This window comes from Rhyacophila brunnea, unplaced genomic scaffold, assembly GCF_057557595.1.
Source record: "Rhyacophila brunnea isolate RB1 unplaced genomic scaffold, BYU_Rbru_1.0 scaffold_12, whole genome shotgun sequence".
In the NCBI taxonomy this organism is placed as follows: Eukaryota; Metazoa; Arthropoda; class Insecta; order Trichoptera; family Rhyacophilidae; genus Rhyacophila; species Rhyacophila brunnea.
Genome location: NW_028232774.1, coordinates 4,947,092 through 4,973,391, shown reverse-complemented (window position 1 = coordinate 4,973,391; position 26,300 = coordinate 4,947,092). Strand labels below are relative to the sequence as shown.

General features: G+C 34.3%; 1 protein-coding gene across 1 annotated transcript in view; it reads left to right on the top strand.

Moving 5' to 3' along the window:
• Positions 1-26,300, top strand: part of LOC147077680 (uncharacterized) — a 184,891-nt gene that overhangs the window by 62,728 nt on the left and 95,863 nt on the right. Inside the window, exons 3-4 of the mRNA XM_085960630.1 lie at positions 11,368-11,467; positions 12,928-13,036. Coding sequence (XP_085816756.1) covers positions 11,368-11,467; positions 12,928-13,036 — 209 coding nt within the window. The remainder of the gene's footprint in view (positions 1-11,367; positions 11,468-12,927; positions 13,037-26,300) is intronic.

Below are 26,300 nucleotides of genomic sequence, written 5' to 3'. Positions count from 1 at the left end.
CCAAGATCGTGCGATTTAACGCCGCTTGACTATTTTCTGTGGAGATATGTGAAGTCGCTAGTCTACGCCGATAAGCCCGAAACGATTGACCACTTGGAGGATAACATTCGCCGCGTTATTGCCGATATACGGCCACAAATGTTGGAAAAAGTCATCGAAAATTGGACCTCCAGATTAGACTACGTCCGAGCCAGCCGTGGCGGTCATATGCCAGAAGTCATATTTAAATTATAATGCCAGAAGAGCATCTTTCGAATAAAGTAAATTTCATGTCAATATAAAAAGTCATCTTTGTTTTATTCCATTTCAAAGCTCTATACCTCTAAAAAAAACACCCTTTACAAAATATAGGCTTCCGTGGTACAACATAATGTAATCATAATAATATATTTGAAGCATTAGACTCACTTCCTTACGCTATCGGTATATGTATGACAGTTTTGTATCATTATATAACTGGACTATTCAATAAAAATATATATTTGATATACATAAGAAAATGTGAAAGATCATATTACAGATATAATTATATAACTTTTTTTGGGAGCGTCTTTATAAAACACCCTATCCGTAAATTTTCCTCGACGTGCAGGTGAAATTCCTATTCCCGGAACATCGCCTCCCGAACCATTCATCGTGTCCGCTCCGATGGAAGCAATTTCGTTTTTATTTTTAGTGTTGTCGATCGCTGACATTAAGGCAGAACAATTTGCTTGTCGATCACCGACATTCAAGGAGAACAATTTGGTTTGCCGATCCCTGACATTCCGCGACTGTGTTTATGGCCCAGTCACGCCGAAGCTCTGACAGTCTGCGGGGTGGATTGAAAATATGTCTTTTTTCGAATTTTAGTTTTTTCGTATAAGTTGTAGTGTCACGTTGCAAAACATAAAACATAATCGAGACACTGTACAACAGAACAGCTCGACGAATTATTTCTACATTCTTACAACGCGTATAAACTTATCATCTATTCATTTACACGAGGCATCGTAAGCGGACGTATTTGCTAGACTCATCCGCGATATAAAAAAAATCGGTGTGTGTACTTATTGTACGCGCATTAGAAGTTATACTTCTTTGGCATAATAAAACAAAAACAAAATTTGTGATAACCTAGATTCTTTGACTAGCTCTTAATTATCTTGTTAAATTACACACTCAAGAAAAAGGGCCGCTTATTGGAGCGCCGTTGGTTTATTTCTATACACTTTAACTTATATTACTAAATTATATAATTATTTCTCATTGTTTTTATTTTTAAAGTAACAACTACTGTCACTCTGACGTTTAATCGTTTGTTTACGTAAGGAATTGAAAATGGTCGACAATAATAAATTCGCTGCCTAGGCAACGGAACAATTCTAAACTATAATATTATACTGTATAATCGTCACGATTGGAGTATCATACTGTGGCGTAATGGTAGTGCGTTCGGCTGATAACCGAACAATCAGTGGTTCGAATCCAATCGAGTGCGTTTATTTGTGTGTGAAAAAATAAATTATGTGTTACATGTCACACGCCAAAAATACACTCTGATCTGATTCTCCAAACGCGACTAAAAAAATATAACTTCAAAATCATCAGAACTATGATATTTCAGGAAAAATATTACATATAATATTGAAATTGTCGTATTTCTATATGTTATCGATTTTTAACAACACAGGTTTTCAATACGCCGTAAAAAATCAAATTCTGCATTTCTAATCGCTGGAAAGCTTCAATTAAATGGGACTCAACTATTTGTTGCCGGTATATTTCATCTTAAGGGGGGACATGCTCAGCGTAGGTCAAAATGGAACTTTTATTGCATTTTAAAAGCATAATCCTGTACATTCCTTAAACGTTGTAGATAATCTATTTATATAATTTTGAAGCCTTTTATCTTTTATATTTATTTTAAACATTTGATGACTTATATTACATAAAATAGTATTCTTTTAAACCTCTCGTTCTTATGTTTTTAGTCATATTTCAGTACATAAATGTGCAGTGGTGTTAAGATTTTTTACATTTATTAATTTTCAAACGCATTTATAAAATCATCAGTATAATTTATGTTGACATTATTATAGTGAAATAATTACGATAAAAAATTATATTGATAATCTCTGTGATCCCAAATTTGACAAGAATTAGGCATTTTATTATTAAAAAATGGGCAGGATTAACACATTTGAAGATAATTCTAAAAATACTAATTATAAGCTATGTCTTTGACCATTCAAGTGTGATAAACATCCTACGAATAATGATTGCTTTATAATAATTATTGACCTAAGAATAAGGTAGTGTTTTTTTGAAATACGCCATTTTTTTGGCATTCCCCAGTGGTTAAGCTACAACATACGGCCGTAGCCATAAATTGACAAACGATAAATGAAGTAAGTAGTAAGATCATGTTAACACGCGTGTTTGAACATGTACCTAACCGAAAAAAAAAAAAATTTTTAAAACGGTAATAAATATAAAGGATAATAAGGTTTCAAAATTATATAAATAGATTATCTACAACGTTTAAGGAATGTCCAGGGTAATGCTTTGAAAATACAATAAAAGCTCCACTTTGACCTACGCTGAGCATGTAAATGCTTGGGTACAACGAAATAATGAGTTTAATAATAAAATTCTGTGGATTGTACATGATTATCAAAATCAAGCCGATAAATTAAGGTTTTTATGCCAAATGGCCAATATGCAGTGATTATATAATATATTAAATATTTATTTTATAAATATATACAACAAAAATGAATGTATTATTTTTCACTGGCTGTTCTGTTTTGTCACTGTTATGTTTCTTCATGTTCTGTTTTGTCCGGTTACCTTCTATACTATAAATGCATAAGCACTGAAAAGATTATATAAATAACCCAATATATTTTTTTATTTTGATGTTGTTTACTTTTACAAGGCAACTGACGATCGAATTCATTGTAACGCTTACTCATCGATGATACAATTTACACGTATTCATTAGTTTAGCAATATATGAGAATACAAATATATTTGCGTCCAGTGTACTCCACCCCATAGACACCCAATTTTCAAGTGTTTTTTTTGCACCCATTTTCCACACTCTGCGGAAAACAAATTTAAAGTTTATCAACGTGGAAATACTGTTGTATCAAGCGTGCAGTTTTTTATTCAAAAGCTTTCGAAAATACGTTTTTTTATAGAACGGGTACTTTAATTAAACTCTGTAATCTAGTACAATATAACATCCGATATATTTATTACATATGATTAAAATAGTCATATAAATATAAAACTGACCAAACAGATCTATAAAACTCTTTTATACTAAAAAAACTAGAAAAGATGTGTTACCTAGTAGAATTCTAATACATACACAGTTCACTTGCCTAGGTAGTATTTCCTGCTAACTAAGTCAACCTTTTTGATTGTCCACTAATGCCGCGTTCTAACGTGTCGATATTTATTGCTCAACTTTGTGTCGATTGTTGAAAAAGAAAAATTAATGTTCCTACATATCGATTTAAGTTGAATCGATAGTCGTAAACAAGATGGCGACGAATGAATTCGATAGGTTGTTAACGCTATTTCTTCCGACTGATTTAAAACTATTTTGGATGAAGACGCCATACTTAATTCAGAAACTAAAACAATATTACTCTGTGACGTACGACAATCAATTTTGCTGTGGCGATGCGAATAGGTGTCTTCTTTTACTGTAAGCTACTTGCCTAGGCAACTATTTGAATCGAATAATGATTCACTGTTACATCGACTACAAGTATAACGGACGTCCTTCGTTCAATTCAACTAAAAGTAGATCAACTTGGTTAAAATATGGTTTTACTTATCGATTGTCTTCCAACTGCCATTCAACGTACAGTTGAATGTCAAAAATTGCCACGTAAAAACAGCATAAACCCAAATGACGGATGGTGGCATGGACAGATCGTTATAAAGTCTCGAAATATAATTATGGTAACTTTTGATTGGATTTACAAATCTCAATAATGTGATAATATGAATAATCTATCATAATATGTCCATTTAAACAAAATTAAAATATTTAGTCTTAGTCAGTCTAAGCTGAGTTTTCAGGCTCTAAAATCGACTGAAAAAACCCTTACAGCTTTACATACCTTGTCTTGACTAGTGAGAAAATGCGCAATATTGGGCATTTTATTTTTCGTCCATATTTCAATCCACCACATGGATTTAATCTTCTTCTTATTGTGCCATCCTCTAGCGGAGGTCGGCCACCATCAAGGCGATCTTAGATTTATCAACGGCTAACCGGAACAGTTCAGTGGAGCTGCACCCGTACCAATAACGGAGGTTGCGGAGCCACGAAATGCGGCGCCGTCCTCTGCTACCCTTACCATTGATCTTTCCTTGAATGCTAAGTTGGGGAATGCTGTACTTTTGTTCTCTCATAATGTGGCCGAGGTACTGTAGTTTCCAGGTTTTGATACTTCGTAGAACTTCTCCGTCCTTCTCTCTCGCCACATCTCGAAAGCTTCAAGCCTCCGTGACATCTATTGGTTTAGCGTCCATACTTCCATACCATAAAAGAATTGAGAGAACATAACAACGTACCGTACACAGTCTCAGACCTAGCTTAAGGTGACGCATCAGTGAAACGCCAAATAATTTTCAACTGTACGCGCGACGAAATTTTGGACTCGCTGCCATTCAATGAGAGAATGTTGACCCAGGAACACGTCACTTTGCTGCGTGATGGCGACGGGTCAATTAATTCTAAAATCGTGTAAAGATGACTAAAAACGTTACCCATTTACTTTAAAAAGAAAACATGTCAATGAATATATTATTATTGTTATTAATAGAACAATAAACAGAACATAAAATGGACGTATGTTGGATTTATATAACAAATAATATTTCGTTTGACAGGCGTCATTTTCACCCGCCACCCGCAATCCGCGCATCGCCTAGCAACGATCTTTTTAGACCGTGCCTCAACTAATGCATGGCCTTAAGGTCTCGATTGCTAAGGAGGCGTCTCATTTCGAGAAAGGCTCTCCTTGCGATCTCAATTCTAGTTTTTATTTCCTGAGACTGGTCCCATTTCTCATTGACCCATGTACCTAAATATTTATAATGGGTCACACGTTCGTTAATAGCTAACAACCAGTGCTCTTTAAATTAATGGTGATAAGGCACTTCGTTGCATTAGTAAATGGTAACTTACCTTACCATAATAACAATATCCATCAAGTTACGTAAGTATGTTTGTAAAAACATTTTACATATTTTTATCACGGCTAACATATTATTTTTCAACCGACAAAAAGTGTATATTTTTCATTTGGCTGATGTCAGCCATATCTGCCAGTTATGTAAAAATAACAATATATCTTATGACTTAGAATAACACAAAAAGAAGAGGAATCTGCTAGAAAACAAAGATGCCTGGCTAACCTAGGTTGGCAGGTTGAAGTGGAAATACGCAAGTCATGTCGCGCGGATGCCAGGCAACAGATGTAGCTAATGTGTGCTGTATTGGAGACCACGTACCGCTAAAAGGTACCGAGAACGTCCGACAATAGGGTGGCTGGATAACATTAAAATAATTGTACGAATGAGGGTAGTAGCAATACCTTAGGCTACAGGTTAAGGGTCACAAGTTGCGACTCTTTGAATAAAAAATCTGTCGAAATCCATAATTACATACATTAATTTTTTGTAGAATTATTTTCCCCAGGGATTTTAAAAGAAATTTTCCTTTTTAATTTTACCATGTGGGACATATCGAAAGCTATTATTATTGAATCACTGATTATTATAAGATACTTAAATAAAAAAAGCATATTCCAAAATAATCAAAGAAAACAATTTATTTCACTCAAAAAAAAATGTAAAAAATATTAAAAAATTGTGAGCTAATATACCTACTATAAATAAAACACATTATATTGTATAAAAAAATCTTCATTTATTGAGAGAGCTGTTTAAAAATGCTGGACATAGGGTGTTTTAATTATTATCACACAAGAAATATACTAAAATAATAACATTAATTATACCAACATATCTTGAAAAATTACTTTTATAATTTTTAATAAATTTGGTATGTAACACATTTAATCTAAAACTTCGATTTCATATCTTTCTTCACTTTCTATCGTTTTCCAGTTGATTATTTCATTGTAAAAATCAAGTGTTGTTGGATCAATATATTTTATCAAGCTTTTTATATCATTATTGTTTTTCATTGGTATATTATAACCTCGAGGATAGGCCTTAGAAGTAGGCATGTTTACTGGAATTCTGCCATCCCGCGAACAAAATGTATGTTCTACAGGACTTCCAATGAATGTTAGTCCAGGACTTGTGTTATTTTAAAAGTTATTTTAAAACAGTTTTTGTTGTCTTGGTTTTATACCAAAGAAATTATGTTTGGCTGAAGTTGTTTTAAGAGCGTACATAAGTGAAACGGCAAATAATTTTCAACAGTATGTGGAACGAAATTTCGCATTCGTCGCCAATCGGAGACTGACAGTTGAGGTGTGAGCACGTCAATTTGTTTTGTGATGGCGTCGGAGGAATATATTCTTAAATCGTGTAAAGATGACTAAAAAACTTTACGTATGTACTTGAAAAAGAAAACATGTCAATGAATATACTATTATTATTACGAATATAATGATAAACATAACATTAAAAAGACGCATGTTGAATTTTTATGACAAATTATATATCGTTCGGCAAAATCCGCGCATCGCCTAGTCACGATCTTTTTAGACCATGCCTCAGCTGAAGTATAAGCCTTAATGTAAAATCGTAGATATTTATTGAAAATATCTTTTTAGAATATAATCCGAAATTTCGAATTTTGTGACTTATGTTCTTTTAATTATTATAAGTGATTCTGTTATTGAATAATTAAATTATTATTTTTAAAAAACGGTTGAGAACATGTGCGGAAAATATTCACGTGCGTGAGAATTACCAAGTGTTAATAACTCAAAGAATTTTATTCGCACCAAAAGAAAGTACTTACTTATTTTTATGTTTTCAGATCTGACAAAGGTATCGCACTACAAAGGTTTAAATATTTACGAGCTTTTCGAGATGGTCGATGTTATTCGAAATTCATTATGAATGCAAATTACAATGTGGTCACATTTGATTTGTACGAAGGAAAATTGGCAATGACAGAAAAGCATTAAACCCGAATCGAATTTTTGTCAATCAGCTCATTGCCGATGAGGCAGTCGGTGTGTATGAATATTTGAATACGACATTTGTTTTTGTAAACAACGATGTTCCGTTTACTAGATTAGGTTAGACAATTCTATTGGTCGATAATTCGAAATTCGAAATAAATATTTGATAGGTGGGTACTTCCGGTTACGTACATTTGAATACGATTTTACTTATTAAGGGGGGACGTGCCCCGCATAGGTAAAAATGGAGGTTTTAGCTTATAACCAGTTTGTTTAGAATTATCTTAAAATGTGTAAATCTTGCCCATTTTTTGAATAATAAAATGCGTAATTCTGGTCAAATTTGGGATCACAGAGATTATCAATATAATTTTTTATCAGTAAATATTTCACTATAATTATGTTGAGATAAATTTTACTAATGGTTTTATAAATGCTTTAAAAAATTAATAAATATAAAAAATCTTAACACCACTGCACATGGATGTACTGAAATATGACTATATTCTAAAACATTAGAGCAAGAGGTTTAAAAGAATACTATTTTATGTAATAAAAATACTTTATGCAGTCATCAACTGTTTAAAATAAATATAAAGGATAATAAGGCTTCAAAATTATATAAATAGATTATCTACATCGTTTAAGGAATGTCCAGGGTTACGCTCTGAAAATAGCATAAAACCTCCATTTTGACCTACGCTGAGCCACATGCTTAAATGCCGTTAAAAGATGTGCTATTTAAATTCATTCATAATGATATAAATTCTAATGGATTTAAGTATTGTACTATTCCATTTAAGTCGTTTTTTGCGACCCTGGTTTCGCCTTTCGGCATCTTCAGGCGCCGTGTACACTCACCAAAGGCAAACACAAACGCAAAAAAGGACTTTAATGGAATAGTACAAAACTTAAATCCATTAGAATTTAAATTCAAATTCCATCAAGTACTTACATTCGGTCTATACTATTAATATCATAATGATATAGTTACAATGATGACGCTGATTAATAATTACATTAAGTATATACTATGTAGGTATGTGTTGAATTATTTGTCTATCAGTAACGTACAAGCTGTCGCTTTCTGACATACGCAAATTTTCGCGCGAAATATTTTGCGCCTTTGTTGCGCGATCGCATAAATAAATCACCCACGTGAGCTGCCCTTGTCGCTTAGTTACGTATATGCATTTCGCTCGCACAACCCTTTCAATGCATTGTGTTAAAATCGACGCGTTCTCTAGCTATGAATATTCTTACCCTATATCGTTTTGCTTATGAATGATATAAACAATAGTATTATTGAGTGCAAGAATATTGACTGGTGGCACTACCACCAGGTAATTTTTTCTAGTTATCATAATATATCTTTCAAGAATAAGTCTCACGTTCGATATTCTGCTTCTTTTGCCATCCTTTATCGGAAATAGACCACTATCAGTATGATCTTCACTTTATCTGCTACCCGAAACAGTTCGGTTGAGTTACACTCGTACTAGTCATGGAGGATCTTAAACCATGTAACGCTGCATTTAGTTTCTGTTGTGTAAAATTCTCATCCTTTTCTGGAAAGTGCTGTACTTATTCTCATATGTATAATCTGGCCGAGGTACTGTAGTTTTCTAATAGTGATGCTGTGATGGTTGGATTGTGATGGGTTCGAATCCCGTCGAGTTTCCTATTTTTTTCAAATATATGTTTTCTAGTTGGTATATATCTGAAGTGTTTTCAGGTTCAAAATATGGAATGTTACATTCTCAAAATCTTGTAATTTATTAATTTGAATATAAGAAGTGGTTTATTAAAAATACTTAAATATTTGCATGTTGCACCCTCGCTCAGTGGAAAACATACACCATGATGAAAAGTGATGACTTACACGGTTACATGTAAGTTTTACGTATGCAGTTCATCGTGGGACACTTATTCGTGCGCCGCAGTACGTGAAATATGATTTCGTTTAACATTTTATCAAATTAATGACGAGTTCTTCGTTGAACATTTCACCGTGGAATACATTTGTACGTATCTTACAAAATGCGGCGATAGTTTGCAAATAGTACTGTTCCAATTAGATTAACCCTAACCTAACTTAACCTAGTAAAGACATCTCCACATGTTGTAGCATACGTACAAATATACTCCACAGTGAAATGTTCAACGAAAAACTCGACATTTGAATAAATGTTACACGAACTCATGTTTCACGTACTGCGGTGTACGAATAAGTGTCCTGCGGTGAACTGTTTACCTACTCAATATATCTTAATATTTTTATTCTTCATAACATCTTATTTCAGCTGTCATACTTATGATATTATAATATAAGATTGTGAGAAGATCCATTTAACCTTTACTTTAACTTTGAATAATAATATTTTAATTAATTAACACAACCCGCAGAAAAGTATGTAAGTTAACTAGAGCGCCGTTCAATTTTATGTAAATTACGCTAAAACATTTCGCCTTTAAGTTTCTCACGGATATCTATTTTGGTTTAAGATTACACAGCGATTTCAGGCGAATCGTGAATTGGAGACAACTTTCGCTCGAGCACGAACAGGCGTGCTGTGAATCATATCTTGTTTAAATCTACATCTCTTTTGTCTCTTTTACCGGCCAGATATTTGATTAGTCAAGACAACTTTGGATGGGTCAGCGCTATCTTTAAATTATTAAAGCCTGAGCATATCTTTTTGCACAAGCAGCGAGTGGTCCACTGTTCAGCTGTCAAAATCAGATCCCAGCACCGCGATTTCCTAACTATCGTCTCGTGTGGCACCAGACGACATGACGTAATTGTGACGTCAGCCAATACATGCCGCCCGCTCGAGCGTGTATTGGCTGACGCCACAATTACGTCATGTCGTCTGGTGTCACACGAGATGATAGTTAGGAAATCGAGCCCCAGACTGCTTGACTTGATTGATTCGCCCTTTCTCGTTTCAAAATGAATTATAAAAAATTCTCAAATCAAATATAATAACCATCAGTGTTATTTATAAATAATATACATTACTGTTATTCATCAGCTGTCAAATGCAGACTAGTCCTTCATACAAAAAACGGTGGTAATATCGATGTCCAAAAAATACAAAATAAAAATTTTACACCCACGATGGCCGCGCGGCTTAAGCGTTGGACTATAAAACCGTGGGTCCCAGGTTCGAATCCTGGGTCTGGTAAGTACACATATTGTTTTTCAATTTGTGTGTGTCAGGGTATGGACCTAATATGTTGAGCAAGTGACTTCCATTTCTCGTAAAAAAACAAAACCTGTCAATACAAACCTCCACTCTGTGGAGGCCCATATGATTCTATCAGGATCGGACATGGTGGGAAAAAAAATCTATTTCCAAAAAATTTGTAGCATTAATCTATGTATTACATTTGTAGAGTGTGCGTTAATGCCAGTGTATTATTTGTCATGTCACTCATCTATTCAAATCAAACTATTCCCTGTGTGAACACGACAGACGCGTCAGTATGAGCACTTTATATAATATAGAACAATGGCAGGTCATCTATGTACAGCAACGGGATGGGCAGAAAAAATAGGACCAGTCATTGTGAATGTATCGGCTTTCTACTTGAGTCGGCAATAGATGGGTACAAATATAAGATAATAATATTAATCATTAACTTCTCTGTCATTCTATCCTCAATCTACATTAAAGTTAATGATCCTAACAAACCACATCCATCAGTGGGTACCTATCAATAAGGATATTACGAGATCCTACGTTTGTTTTATGACTATGACCAGTTACTAAAGACTTATATGTCACCACACACTTAAGTAAAGAGTGCTCATGAGAGAGAGGACCAGTAAAAATTAGTGTTATTTCAGACTCCGTTATCCATGATTAATAAATTGGTTTTAATAATAAAAATAGTTTAATTTTCAAAATATTACTGCAAGTACGTTATTTGGAAAAAAATACCTGCGCATCTATTCTATACACAAGACTGCTATCGGCCGCTACGGTAGCTATCTAGGGTATGTTTGTATCGAAGTATTAGCACTAATTGTAACAATTACAATAAGTTAGCCGTCTAACCCTAAACTGTCTATCTCGCTCTAAAATTTACCACAGCCAAAAGAGATGCTGTTAAAACATAGCACTTATTGTAATAATTACAACTAATTTATTGTATCTGATAACCAAATTTTATTTATTTCGCCTTGCAGAGCGAGTGACCGGTCACCCTTCGACGGATCCTGTTGTTCGGGGTACCAGCAGGTAGACTCCAGCACTCCAAGCTCTCCAGATGCTGATGAAACTGCCCCGGTAAATATACACATATTTTATATTTATTATTGTGCTTTTAAACTCTTAAAACCTATTACAGACCAACAGTTGGTTACATGAATAATATTATCTTCTACACGCGTTGGGATACAAAATACACAGAAATTAGTACCGGAATATATAAAATGTTGGTTTATTCACGAACTTGTGTATCTTGGCCTGGAATAGGCATAATAATAAATTTTAAAAGTGAATGTATTAGCCACATATTTTTTTCCAACGTATACGCTGTGTAAATGCGAACTCTGCCATTCTTGGTAGTGTTGACTTGTGTCCCCCTGATAAATATCTTTGAAATCGAGAGTTTCCGTTGTTTGTTCTCCCAATGCCAACTGGGGGGCAATGACTGTATTCAATCAAATTGGTTGAACAGTGTTATAACACTTATTTTTACTCTATGTCGTGAACGCTTTAAATTTGTAATTTTTGTCATTATATTATGTAAAATAAATTTAAATTTGAATTTGATTTGCGTTCTCTTCATCATCAATAGCGTGAAAACCATTAAGAGGGCTGTCTTTCAGCTCTTTTGTTTTAGGAATTCCAGGTTATGAATAGACTCAAAAGGTGAACTGGCTCTGAAACATAACATTATGCTTTAGGTACGAAATCTATACTTAACTCATCGTCTTCATAATCGGACATACGACACACTGGCTCTGAAGTGTAGTGTGTTAACTATATCAGTGGTGGCGAACCTATGCCATGCGTTTGAAGAGAAAAAATACCTGATAATAATAAATGACAGATCGTATTTTATAAAAATAGCAGGCAAATACTCTTCAAGAATAATAATTACGTGTAATGTAAATATATAATTGCATAGGTCGGTGCTTAATCTTTATTCGTTACATATAGAATTATCGCACTAACCTTATCAGGCTGCGGGGGATGCCGCGCCGCAAACCTTTAATTTTGATCGATTTACAATACTTGAGACCACTGTAGCGAGAGAATGCCTCATCTGATCGAAGCAATTATGCTGTCAATTTATGCATAAAGAACCATACTAAATAATACATTAACAAACAATTTCATTTATATCCACAAAAAAATGGCTGCACCAAATAGAAACAAAATTTTGGTGGAGTTAGTTGTAGTCATTATTCTGGTAGACAGTTTCAAAATTGGTGGATCGAACTAATTGAAAAAAGTGATAAAGCTATATTTGTGATGTGCTATGTGAGTGGTATCTAGAACATCATCATTTTTAGATTATCATAGAATTCTTAAAAACTATTTTTAGACAGTAGAAAAAATAATATTTGGGAAATTTTGGCACGCGTACGGAAAAAGTTTCGCCAACCCTGCACTATATTATACAATATACACAATTCGTATTTTTTCTACTTTAAATTAGAGCCGAAGTCTCAAAACTGAAAAGGCATCCATAATTGCAATGGGAATGATTGCTGTTAATAATATTATTTTTTTTGCAGGTACAAAAGCACCGTGTGGTTTTACTCGGTGATTCAGGAGTCGGAAAAACAGCTCTGGTCTCCCAGTTTATGACTTCGGAGTACATGAACACCTATGACGCGAGTTTAGGTAAGAACATATTATATTATTATGACAAAACTAATTTCGGCTGATAGAAAAAAATCGATTGAGGCCATTTTTTATTATTTAAGTGGAACAATCTAACTTCAGCATTAGCTTTATATTCTAAAAAAAACAATACTTTGTAAGACACTGGATGTACCTTAACAATGTTGAATAAACCCAACCAAAAGTAAGAACACTGACCGAAGGATAATGGATTTTTGTATAAACATTATGATACGGGATAAGCCTTTTTCTATTTATATTATGTAGGTCGTATTTAGTTAACCCTGTTAACCTATTGAATTGAAAAGAGCTTACTTAAGTTCGTGTAGTATAGTATATATCTTTAAGATATATTTGAAGTGGGTACTCAAATTGATCCTTTTAGTTTTTTTTTAACCGTACACTACATAAATATTAGTTCATATTATTATAAAGATACCGTTCAGAGTAACAATGATAATGTCGAAATATTGCGCTGTGAATGGCATTATTACGTCTGGAGTAAGGAACTAACACTCGCTGTTGGAAAAATTCTCTTCCCAAATAGAATTCGCTCTAGTTCAATATTAACTTTGATGCAATCTAAACCTGAATAAGTTCAACGTTCAAAAAAGGCACTACCTTGCTTTAACGCAGGTCACGTTAAAACTTACTTTTAACCTATTACCAAAAAGGTTTCAAAATATACCCGTCTTTTTGGGTAACATTTTCCAAATTCTCGCGGAGTCCCTGAAAGATCTTGCCCCAATGATCCGGGGAACCGAGGTTGGGAATCATTGACAAATTTGACATTGAAGTTAATCCCTCCAAACCAAAACGCGCCACGCACCACACCCGGTCTTAGTCGAGCGTATCACGTGGCCCTACATTGGCGATGTGAAGCATCTAGTTTAGTTTTAGGCCGGGAATGCCCTAGGAGAAGATTCCCAGGACTAAGGTTCCTACACTCAAAGTGAGCTCTGAGTAAGTAAATAATGAAGCTAATCATACGGACAGCAAAAATTATGTGAAGAGATCTTCACGCCTCTTCACGACAATCGTGTCTTCATTTAACATTGGAGTGTTTGCATTATATCAATGGATCTATATAACCGTCTACTAAACCTATTGGACATATCTGGCCACCTGGGTTCCCGACAAAACCGCCCGGACATTGCTGCCAAAATAATTTAAAAATAAGACAATTTTCATTTTTACATAATTTTAGATACACAAATAAAGACACATACGAATAAAGATATTAAAAAATAGTGGATATTCCAGGTATTCCATTAGGGAACTCAGGTATAAGCTATGCAGCTGCATCGGATTGACAATTTTTTGTTTTTGCTACTAAGTTTTAAAAGCTGACGATTTTAAGTTATTGGTCTACTAGCAGCTGCGACGGATTAAATCTCAAATTACACTGATTATCGTAAGTATGTAAATTTCTATCTGTACGCAATTCAAAAAACCAAAAAAGCACTTGTTTTTTATTATATTTTCTATGTATTGCGGACCATTTTGTCTAGTGCGGATTTGTCCGGGCGGCATTGAAGAGCACTGATACGGGCGAATTTGATTTGGCGGCAATGTCCGAGCGGCTTTGTCGGGGTTCTGATATACCTATGGAATGTATCCATATTGATTGAAAATAAAAACACGTGAATCTGACACAGTCTCGGAATTCGAGCTTAGAGAAAAAATTAGTGTTGCTCTACGATGGTAGTTAATTAAGTTATTCTTCTTCGTCTTGTGCCATTCTAATGGATGCCAGTATGTATCAGTGGCGAAGGGTGGAGGTAGGCTATTAAGATCCGCCATAAATAGTGCACAGTAAACTTTGACATTCATATGTATGTGTTTTCATTAAAATACGACTAAAATTTACAGATGTTATTGGTTAGTTTTTAAATTTCAATAATTAAGCCCCGCAAAAACAAAGCCATAATAGATAATATTAAAAAATACTCGTTTATCTATAAAATATCTAAAATTATGCAATTAAATCATACATAACTTTGAATATTTTATAGATTGAACAATATTTCTTTTACCTATTATAGTTTGGTTTAGGCAGGACTTAATATTAATGTAATATGCATTCTTAATCCAACGAAAACAAATAAGTATGAATGAAAAATTGTGCACAATTTGGTCGTATCGCCCAAAATATACCAAAACTATTATGGTTTGGTTAAGCAGGGTTTAATTGATTTTTAAAAACTAAGCGATACCACCTGTAAATTGTAGTCTTATTTCAATAAAAACAAATACGAACGACTAATCAAATTTAATGCGCACTATTTATGGCGGATCTTAACAGCCTACCTCTACCATTCGCTACTGGTATCTATTAACCACTAGGGGAATGGGACAACTGGACGCCAGGACAATTGGACGCCGCACTGTCGTAGAAACGTATACAGAACGTAGACGAGGAATTTTATTTTTTTTCAATCGACTACTTAGTAGTTTTAATTCATTTTACTGTTTAACATAATGTTTTTATATTGCGGATTGAGAATTACCATGCCTAAGGCTTTATATAAAATAAAAAAAAACTCTTTTTTCGTTTGAACTTAAACATATGCACGATTAAATCAGTATTTACGTGTGCATATTTAAATTCTCATAAACTATTAAAGCATAATATAATAATTTAAATATAAATAATGATGTTAAATATTTTTTTTAAAAGTACCTATAAGTACCTAACGTCTATTTAATTTCGAATTGCGTGGCGTCCAGTTGTCTCGGCGCCAAATCGTCTTGGACCCACCACTAGCGATCGTGTATACTGGATGTTACCAGAAATCGCTGCTACAATGATGTATACGCATAATAATATGTATCTTCATCAAAAAGTAAGTAGAAAAATCAACTTGTAAATATCATGTAAAATAAGATACCTACTGTTTTTTGAAGCTCTACTTTGACGTTGAAAAATAGGTGTAAAAAAATGTGAAAGTTAACTATGATTAACGCCTACAACATAACATGTTCTATATTTTTATGAATATGTACTTTCGCAAACATGTTTCTAACAACTTTTGGCGAAAGCTTTTATTTACATACGCGTTGTTTTCCCCGTGAGATAATGAAGATCCATAAAATACAATATTTCTCATCTTATTCAGTTTATTCAGTCACGTAAAATATTTACTACCTTCCTTATATTTCGTTATATTTATTGAACAAATAATACAAATTAATATATGCACCTGCCTATCTATTCTATACACAAGACTGCTTTCGGCCTTTACGACAGCTAACTAGTGTAGGAAAGTATCGAAATATTAACACTTATTATAACAATTTATAATAAGTTCGCCGTCTGAACTGTCAAAACTGTCTTCCTCGGTCTAAAATTTATAACAGCCAAGAGATGTGCTGTTAAAACATAGCACTTATTGTATCAATTATAACTAATTTATTGTAATTGTATAGTAAGTGCTAATACTTACTTACCCTAGATATCGGCCAAAAGCAGTCTTGCGTATAGAATGGATGCGCTGAGAGTCGGTCTAACAATGGGGAGTGTATTACTAATAGAGGCCTCTAGAGACAGAATACGAAAGACGTAATTTCACACATTTTTCTGTTAATTCGCATATTGATGTGTTTTAAAATATAATTAATACGTATCTTAAAATATTCTTCTTCTCATCGCACCATCCCCTAATGGAGGTCGGCCACAATCAGGGGATAATCTTTGCTCTGTCATCTGCTACCTGGAACACGGATGATTTAATGCTGCAATTACATTATGATCACGTCACGTACTGTCATATGCTGTCACGGCGACTAATTTAGTTTATGGTTTCATCATTCCACATAATATTTTGAACAATCACTATCTCTATAAGTGCTATACTATAGTGTCAACAATATCTAAGTACTATAGTGCCAACTGTAATGTATTAGTGTGTTGAATTATTATGCATTATTCGTGCTAATTCGTATTAAAATTATTTGCGATATTGCATCCATATATAATATGTTGAACAGAACCCAACCTGCACACCATAGATAATAGACAATATTCTTATAGAAAATATATAGTGCCAACCACTAAAAACAAAAAACACCCCATTTTGACATGAGTCAAAAATGTGTAGGCATGTAGAAAATGATAAAAAATGTTCATTGAGTCATGCGGGTGTCGATGCAGCGCGGTGCTCGTGAGGTGACCCCATGGCCCCCACATCCTGAAGCGGGCCCCCAGGCCAGGATCTTTGGCGGGCCCCTTTACCTATCACGAAGGTTAAAGGCAGTCTGACGCTCTACAGTGGCGTTTTCTAAATGGTGTTCGAGGTCAATAAAAATTCAGTGTATTTTTAGAGATTTTTAACACATCTAATTGTGGAGTTGTCGAGTATCAACACACAATAACCAAAAATGCATCACACAACCATACTTATATTTTAAAATGGCAATAACCCCGAAGTAAAATAGCGCCGCAGATGACTTTTTTACTATTAGGGCATATTTAAGATGTATATTTATCTCAATTATGTGGTCGACCCGCCACGCCGGGCCCCCCTGAACCCGGGTCCCTAGGCTAGAGCCCTGTCAGCCTCTCCCTTATGGGGCCCTTGGGTGACCCCATTGTTGTTCTGGTGATTTCGGCAGATTTTTCTAACTGACAATGTTCGTTTAAAGGTTCAAAATGTTCTACGGGATTGGAGCATCAGTCTGATAACATAACAATAAAAACGACATTACACATTTTTTCCCCGTAGCTGCTGCTTACTGTGACAGCACATAACGTGATCATAATATATTTGAACCAAGTCACAAAATGCGGAGACGTCCTCTACTACCATTGATCAGTGGCGCACCCAGGATTTAATATTGGGGGGGGCCAAGGAGGAGAATGTAAATTAGTCCCATAGGCTCTTTTCCTTCTTCACAGCCTAATTTCTCGTTTATCGATCTTTTGTCTATTGCAATCGGTGTACCTATACCATGGTCCCCACATCCAGAAACGGGCCCTCAGGCTAGGTTAGCGGGCCCCCTACCTACCGCTAAGATTAAAAGCAATGTGAAACTACATTAACGTTTTTCAAATTGTGTTTTAGTTCAAATTAAAACTTAATTATACAATTAAATTACTTATACAGTGAATTATTGGCGATTTTTAATACATCTACTTTAATAATGGAGCTGTCGAGTATCGACACATAATAATCAAAAAATATATTGCACAATTATATAAGTAATTGAAAGTGTTCGACTTTTTTACTATTAAAGCTAATTTATGATGTGTGTTTATCTCACTTATCTGGTCAACCCGGGCTAGAGCCCTGTCAGCCCTCCCCAGCAATGACCTACACCACTCCGGAATTCTGGTGGACACCGAGAATTTTTTGACAGTTCCATTAGGGATTGGTTTTCTAAAAAAACCTGACATTAGTGTATCGAAATTGCTGTGTTAGAAATTAAGATCTAAGAAATTTTTCTAAAAAGGGTGCCGGAGAATTATTACAAATCATTTTTTTGCCGTGTTTTTATTTGTCTAAGCCCAAAGGTATAGTTTATTGGCTTTCAATTTCAATGTTTAAAATCATCCTGATAATTTTCATGTTTGGGGGGTGCCATAAGATCTTGCAGGTAGATTGTTTATGAAGAAATGTCAATGTCTTCTAAAATTTTCACTATCTTAAAATAATATTCATATCGCATATTTTGAAAAAAATGTATCAGGCTCGCATAGAACGCTGCAGGTAGATTGTTTTTAAAAAAAATGGCAATGTCTTCTAAAATTTTCAACTATCTTAAAATAATATTCATATCGCATATTTTGAAAAAAATGTATCAGGCTCGCATAGAACCCTGCAGGTAGATTGTTTTTAAAAAAATGGCAATGTTTTCTAAAATTTTCACCTATCTTAAAATAATATTCATATCGCATATTTTGAAAAAAAAGTATCAGGCTCGCATATAACCCTGCAGGTAGATTGTTTTTAAAAAATGACAATGTCTTCTAAAATTTTCACCTATCTTAAAATAATATTCATATCGCATATTTTGAAAAAAATGTATCAGGCTCGCATAGAACCCTGCAGGTAGATTGTTTTAAAAAAATAAAAAATTCTCTTAGAATTTTCACCTAGCTTAAAATAATATACATATCGCATTTTTTTTAAAAAATGTATAAGGCTCGCATAAGATCCTGCAGGTAGATTGTTTATGAAGAAATGACAATGCATTCTACAATTTTCACCTATTTATTACTACGCTAAAAATAATATTGATATTCCATATTTTAAAAAAATGTACTAGGCTTTCATAATATAGATAAGGTAGATTGTTTGTGAACGAAATATAAAATCATCATAATGTTCTATTTTTCAAATATTATCGGTGCACTGGAAAAAAAGTATTAGGCACTCATAAACTTATGTAGGTATATATTGCTTTATAATCAAATAAAGACAATTCGTTTTTATTATTGTTTAATAGTTACCATGGTAATTTCTTTTAGAATTTTCGCATTCTTACTAAATTTAAATAATGATTAAAGATATTTTCATACTAGGCGAATGTATTAGGTTCTTATAAAATCCCTGTATAGTGTAGGTGATGGTTTATGAAATACAAAAGTAGGTGTCATGATACTATTTACTTTAGTCTACATTCTTATAAAAGCACTGGAAAATGTCTAGGCACTCATACAACCCAGGCGATGCTTTTTTTTGAAGTTATACTTATATTGGCGCGTTTAGGAAAACAGATCAGAGTGTATTTTTTGCGTGTGACCAGCCGCGATGTAACACATAATTTTTATAATTTATAATGCATTCTGGTTGCGTAATACTTTGAAATATAGATAGTTCGATGAACCAAAGAAACACTTTTATTTATTTTGTGAACCTGATTCTAAATCACCACACCAGAGCTAGCCGAAGAATCTAGGTTATTAGTACAAGTTTTGTTTTTGTTTGGACGCCAAAGAAGAATAACTTCTAATGCGCGTATATAAGTACACACACCGATTTATGCAATATTTTTGTTTGTTTGAAACTAAATACTGTAATCTAAGCTCAAATTTTGTGGTGTGAATACGCAAAATAGATGCGATATGGTTGTCTGTTAATTTTGATCTTAAGTTTGATTTATTAATGCTCATTGTAGAAAATGTTTTTTCACAAATATAGGTACTTCCAAATAAAGAAGCGTTTTTAACTATATTTGGATATACCTCAAGTAAAAGTCCTTTGTAGAATTCAATTAAAATATTATCATGATATAGATACATACTACGAAACGGCCACAGGGTCGCCCTAAAAGCCGCTGGATTGACGAACTGGTAAAGTTCGGCGGAAATACGTGGCAGCAAAAGACACAGGACCGAGAGAGTTGGAAGAAGCTTGGGGAGGCCTTCATCTAGCAGTGGATTGACCCCGGCCGATGATGATACATAGTTCATATCACACTATTCCCCAATACATTACATTTTGAAGCAGGTTTTTGAATGTGTGAGTGTCCTGCGAAAATGAACCAAACATTATAAACGTGCAATAGTGTGTGATGCAACCTTCAATACACCAATATTGAATGAGCGTCAATGCATACACCGAGAGCAGTTGTCAGTATTTGACGTGTGACATTCTTGACACGTCGTGTTTAATTTTATCACATATTCTTCCACACTCGCGATCGGTTGCCTGTTACTCCACACCAGCACCGTCTTTAGATCAATAAAGCCTGAGCATATCTTTTTGCACAAGCAACGAGCGGTCCACTGTTTAGTTGTCAAAATCAGATCCCAGATTGCTTAACATATTGATTCGCCCTTTCTCGTTTCAAATTGAATTATACAAACATCTCAAATCAAAATATATTAACTATCAGTGTTATTTATAAATAATATACATTCCTGTTATTCATCACCAGGTCAAAGTCAGACTAGTATTTCACACAAAAACCGTTGGTAATATCGATTTCCAAAAAATATGTAGCATTGATCTATGCATTACATTTGTAAAAGGTGTGTTACTAGTGTATTATTTATCATGTAACTTATCTATTCAAATCAAACCATTTCCTGTGTGAACACGACAGACGCGTCAGTATGAGCACTCTATAGAACAATGACAGGTCATCCATAGACAACAACGAGAGGGGCGGAAAAAGTAGGACCAGTCGTTGTGAATGTATCGGCTTTCTACTTTAGTCGCAAATGTCCACACTCAGAGTTCCCTGATAGAGTATATGCTTCATAACTTTGCACTCCAGCTCTAGGATGAAAATGATTTAAAATATTCTAAAAATTTTTTTTTTACATGTATTGTTTGTCTATTTATTTATTAGTAAATAATATATTATATTAATACAAGTAAATATCATTTGATCTAATTTTATGCGAGGTAATTACGCAAAGAGGCTTATCAGTATAGTAAAGAGTGCAAAAAAGTGAAAAGTTATAAAACGTTTACTCTGGCAACCCTTCGATATGCAGTATTAACTAAATTAGCCGTGCAATTTTAGAATATTAATGGAAGGGGTTGCATTATTTTATTCTGCTTTAGGGCGGCACTTTACCTAAAGACGTCACTGTGTCTATGTGCTTGGTCAAACGGAATCTTTGATGGAATCTACTATTGTTATTGAATATATATACAATTATAGTTGATTACAGTGGCGCACCCAGGATTTATTATTGGGGGGGGGGCGAAGGAGGAGAATGGAAATTAGTCACATAGGCTCTTTTTCTTCTTCATATAAATATTTTTACATAATTTCACAATACACGGCGATATATTTGTACAGTTTCTCCTAGTTTCTATTAAATTGGAGGCATAGTGGCGGTAACCGTTGAGCGTGTCATCAGCGACTGGCGGATTGGAAGTGAACAGCGACCATGCTGGATATGTGAACCTAGTATGCTGAAACATTACTTAAATAATATCGGCTGTGCTACCCGCTTGGTCTAGAGCAGTGTTTCCCAAAGTGTGGTACGCATACCCCCTGGGGTACGGGAAGAATTTGGTGGGGGTACGCGCTGCACCGGGTTATGGCTACGCCTGGTGCAACAAGCATTAATACAACATCCATGCTAGAAGGTTTATCGCATGCGGAAGAAGTGCAATTGTTGGAAATATTAGCTTCAGACGGATTCTTGCAAAATAAATATAAGGAGTGTACTTAAACATCATTTAGGTTGCAAATGCAACATGTGTATCCAGTTTTAACAGAGGAATTCCTGAAATACATTTCCTTTTTCAACTTCATATATGTGAAGTTGCTTTTTCAGCATTTGTAGACATTAAGTCAAAAAAAGGAACAGCCTTTGGGTGTGGAACGGCATCTCAGATTAAAATTAATAACCAGGGATCCAAATTATGATGATCTGTCGTTTTAACATAAATAATTTCATCCTTCTCATGGTTTATAATGAATGTTATTTTTTATAATATAACTTTTATTTATATTTTATTATGAATGAATTTTATTTTTCGTTTATTATTATTTTGTTTATGTACTACAAAAGGAATATATTTTGATTGTTATAAAAGTACTTATATGCATTTTTCTTTGACGAGGAGTACTCAGTGTTACGAAAATTATAGAAGTGGTACACAAAGTTTGGGTAATACTAGTCTAGAGAGCTACAATATTTATGTCGAATTCCACCGAAAAAAATGTTCTTTTGATTTACACCACCACCGTAGTGGGTGTAGTCGTTCTTTTCGCCGAATGTTTATCGCAGATTTTTGGTTTTTTAATATTGAGGTTTCAACATATTAATGAAAAATGGACAAAAAAAGTATTATTGCTTTTAAATTATACACAACCTACTCAATACAACACAGCCTAATATCTCGTTTATCGGTATTTTGTCTATTGCACTCGGTGTACCTACACCATGGCCCCCACATCCTGAAACGGGCCCTCAGGCTAGGGCAGTGGTCGGCAAACTGCGGCTTTTTGGCCCCTTGAGTGCGGCTCTGCCACAGATGCTCTTTGCTATATTTGACTTGGCTACAAAGAAGACGCAAAGAAAATGGAAGAGGATAACCGTAAATGTAATGTTGAATAGACCGAGACTTCGCGTTTATTCAAAGCTTAAATGGCTTACCGACCTTTATTTATATGTCGGGAAAAATTATCGCATTCAAATTTAGAGAGATACTACAACTAAAAACTCGTAATTTTGTGCTAAATATTCTGTCGATGATGCAAGGAAGAAAGCAGCTGAGGAGAAGAGTCAAGAAAAATAAAGTTCTGTATTTAATTAGGTACTGAATAAAATCTTTCAACAATGTTAATATTGCAAGTTTTGTGGTTAGTAAAAAGATTTTCAAGAGAGGAAATCAAGAATAAATATTGAGAAATCGATTTATTGATGAGAACCTGGAATCGTGCTTAAAATTAAATCAACAACATACGAACCTGACTTATCCACATTGAGTTTGTCAGTCATTGTTATGATTCAATTCTATGGATACCTAACATACAATTTAATTTTATAAGATCATTCTTACGTATGATATTCAGTTTTATTCAGTGTACCTACCTATAATTTAATTAGGACTTAAAACTTGGCCTAAAGTTTATTAAGTAAATTAGCAGTGTACCTACTTACTACCTACGCATATAATTTCAGTTTAAGAAATTTGGCTCTCAAAAGAAATCTCAATCGCTGTACTGTTGATATTTGGCTCTATTGACTAATGAGTTTGCCGACCACTGGGCTAGGATATTTGACGGGCCCCCTATCCACCGCTTAGATTAAAGACAGTGTAAAACACTACATTAACATTTTTTAAATTGTGTTTTACTTCAAATTGAGGGTACTTATACAGTAAATTATTGGCGATTTTCAATACATCTACTTTAATAATGGAGCTGTCGAGTATCGACACATAATAATCTGAAAATATATTGGACAATTATATAATTTAAAATGTTGTGATGATGTGTGTTTATCTCACTTATCTGGTCAACCCGACACGCCGGCCCCCCACAGCCCGGGCCCCCAGGCTAGAGCCCTGTCAACCCTCCCCAGCCATCACCTATATCACTCCAGGATTCGGGTGGACACCGAGAATTTCATTAGGGAACGGGTTTCTAAAAAAACCTGACATCAGTGTTTCGAAATTTTTGTGTTAGAAATTAAAATCTAAGAAATTTTACTAAAAAGGGTGCTGGAGAATTACAAATCATTTTTTGCCGTGTTGTTTGTCTAAGCCCAAGGTATAGTTTATTGGCTTTCGATTTCAATATGTAAAATCATTCTGATGATTTTCATATTTTGGGGGGGGCCAAGGCCCCCTGGCCCCCCCCCCTGGGTGCGCTACTGCCATTGATACCTTAATATGAAAACATCAATTTTTCTTGGATATTTTAAATGAGTAAGTATAGCTTTACATCATTTATATACATATATATCAAATTAAGCTTTGGTATGGTATGATCAAAATCAAATTTTTGAGTAATATTAAAATTTTGATTTCAATATCAAACACCACGAAAATTATGCTTGCTAGAAGAATAGGTTTGTCCGTATTTTTGTATCATATTGAGTATTGGACAATATACATAATGTAAGAAACCATTTGGAACATGGTGGTGGCACTGAATACTTCGAATTATTTAACTAGAACCAATCACTTATCCAGTGACTCTATAGAAACGACTGTTCACAATAATAATGTTAACGATCTGAACATCCGGAATGATCTCCGACTGTGTGGAAGAAGCCGAAACAGAAGAATGTTTTTGGCGCGCTGGAACGACCAAGTAAAAGATTTTACTAGGAGCCGTATTCACACTCAGTCATGAAAAAAGCATAAAACCGTGGAGGGTGACAATTATTAGTTTTGTCGGCACAAAATATTACTGAATTTCGGAGTGGTCACTATCGTCAGCCATGGAGAAATGTTAGATCTCGGAAATGTATGTAAAGAATATAAAATAGTGACTTTTGAAAAAACACCATGATACTCGTACTTCGTAGAAGGAAAATGATTTCTCTACATGTGTTATTTATCATGCATACATTATATCGTTTTTCGGTTTGGATCTAATGATTAAATTCCACACTTCTCAAAGTATTTTATCAATGTGCCCCTACTTCTAGAATATAACTACTGAATGACGATATCGACTACAATTGTTACATTTTATTAACTTAATATTATTAATCTGGTTGAAGCTTATTCTCTTCAAAGAAATATTAAACATAATCAGTGACGTCCCGTGGGGGTAGGCAGATTGAGCGTCGCTTGGAGGCGGCAGTTACTCGAAGGGCGGCAAATCGAGGAGAATCATTTGGAATATAATATAAGAATAGCTACCTAAACTTAATAATAACCGAAATAATCTTTCCATTAAAAAATTCAGCTCACTGGTTTTGTCGGGTTTGCGATTTCCTTCCGTGCCCTCCGACGTCTTTGGTGACCAGAAACGACACGTGCAGATTTGCGAATAATTACATTCTGATATTTTGTTAGTAATATATCCTTACAACACATTTCTTAGATATTGGACTCATGAAAGGGTGATAAAAATACTGTATAAAAATAAGGGGCGGCATTTTGGCGCTGCCTAGGGGCGGAATTTTATCTAGGGACGTCACTGAACATAATCAATTTCCTAGAACAATGCTCAAAACTTCTGACATTTTGGCATGTTTACTTACCTTACTTAACCTTAAGGCAGGTTCAGATTAGTCGAGTGGAGAATGATTTAGTAACTGAAAAGTGTCCGAACACAGTACATTAGTAAGTGACGTGTCAAAATGAATACAGCACAATGCAATAAAGCAAAAATAAATAAGTTAATAACTTTTTAATGGCTATATCAGAATAATTGGAGGAGGAAATTCTACGACAACTAATAAACTTGACTAAAGATAACATGTTAAGACTTGACTCGTGGCTTGTTTGGTATTTAGTGAGAGGTGGTGGGGGCCGCTGTTCGATTTTTTTTATATTTCGTTTTATATTGTTTTTTTAACATTGAAATATAGCTATCTTTCGAAGTATTTATATTTCAAACATGATGTTGAAAACACTTCTGAGAAAATATATTATAACCAATAGAAAAAATCTTTTTGAAAAAAGTAAGACACCCCACCCCGCAGGAATCGAACGTGCATCTCTCATTTAAAAAAACCATTGGTTAAAATTTGTCGCAATTAAGTATGACTCCTTTAACATTGTGGACAATGTGCGTGGGCGCGATACCCGAGATATATACATTATATTTTCTCAGAAGTGTTTTCAAAATTATGTATGTTCAATAATTAGAATACATTCTTAAAAATTCGTTG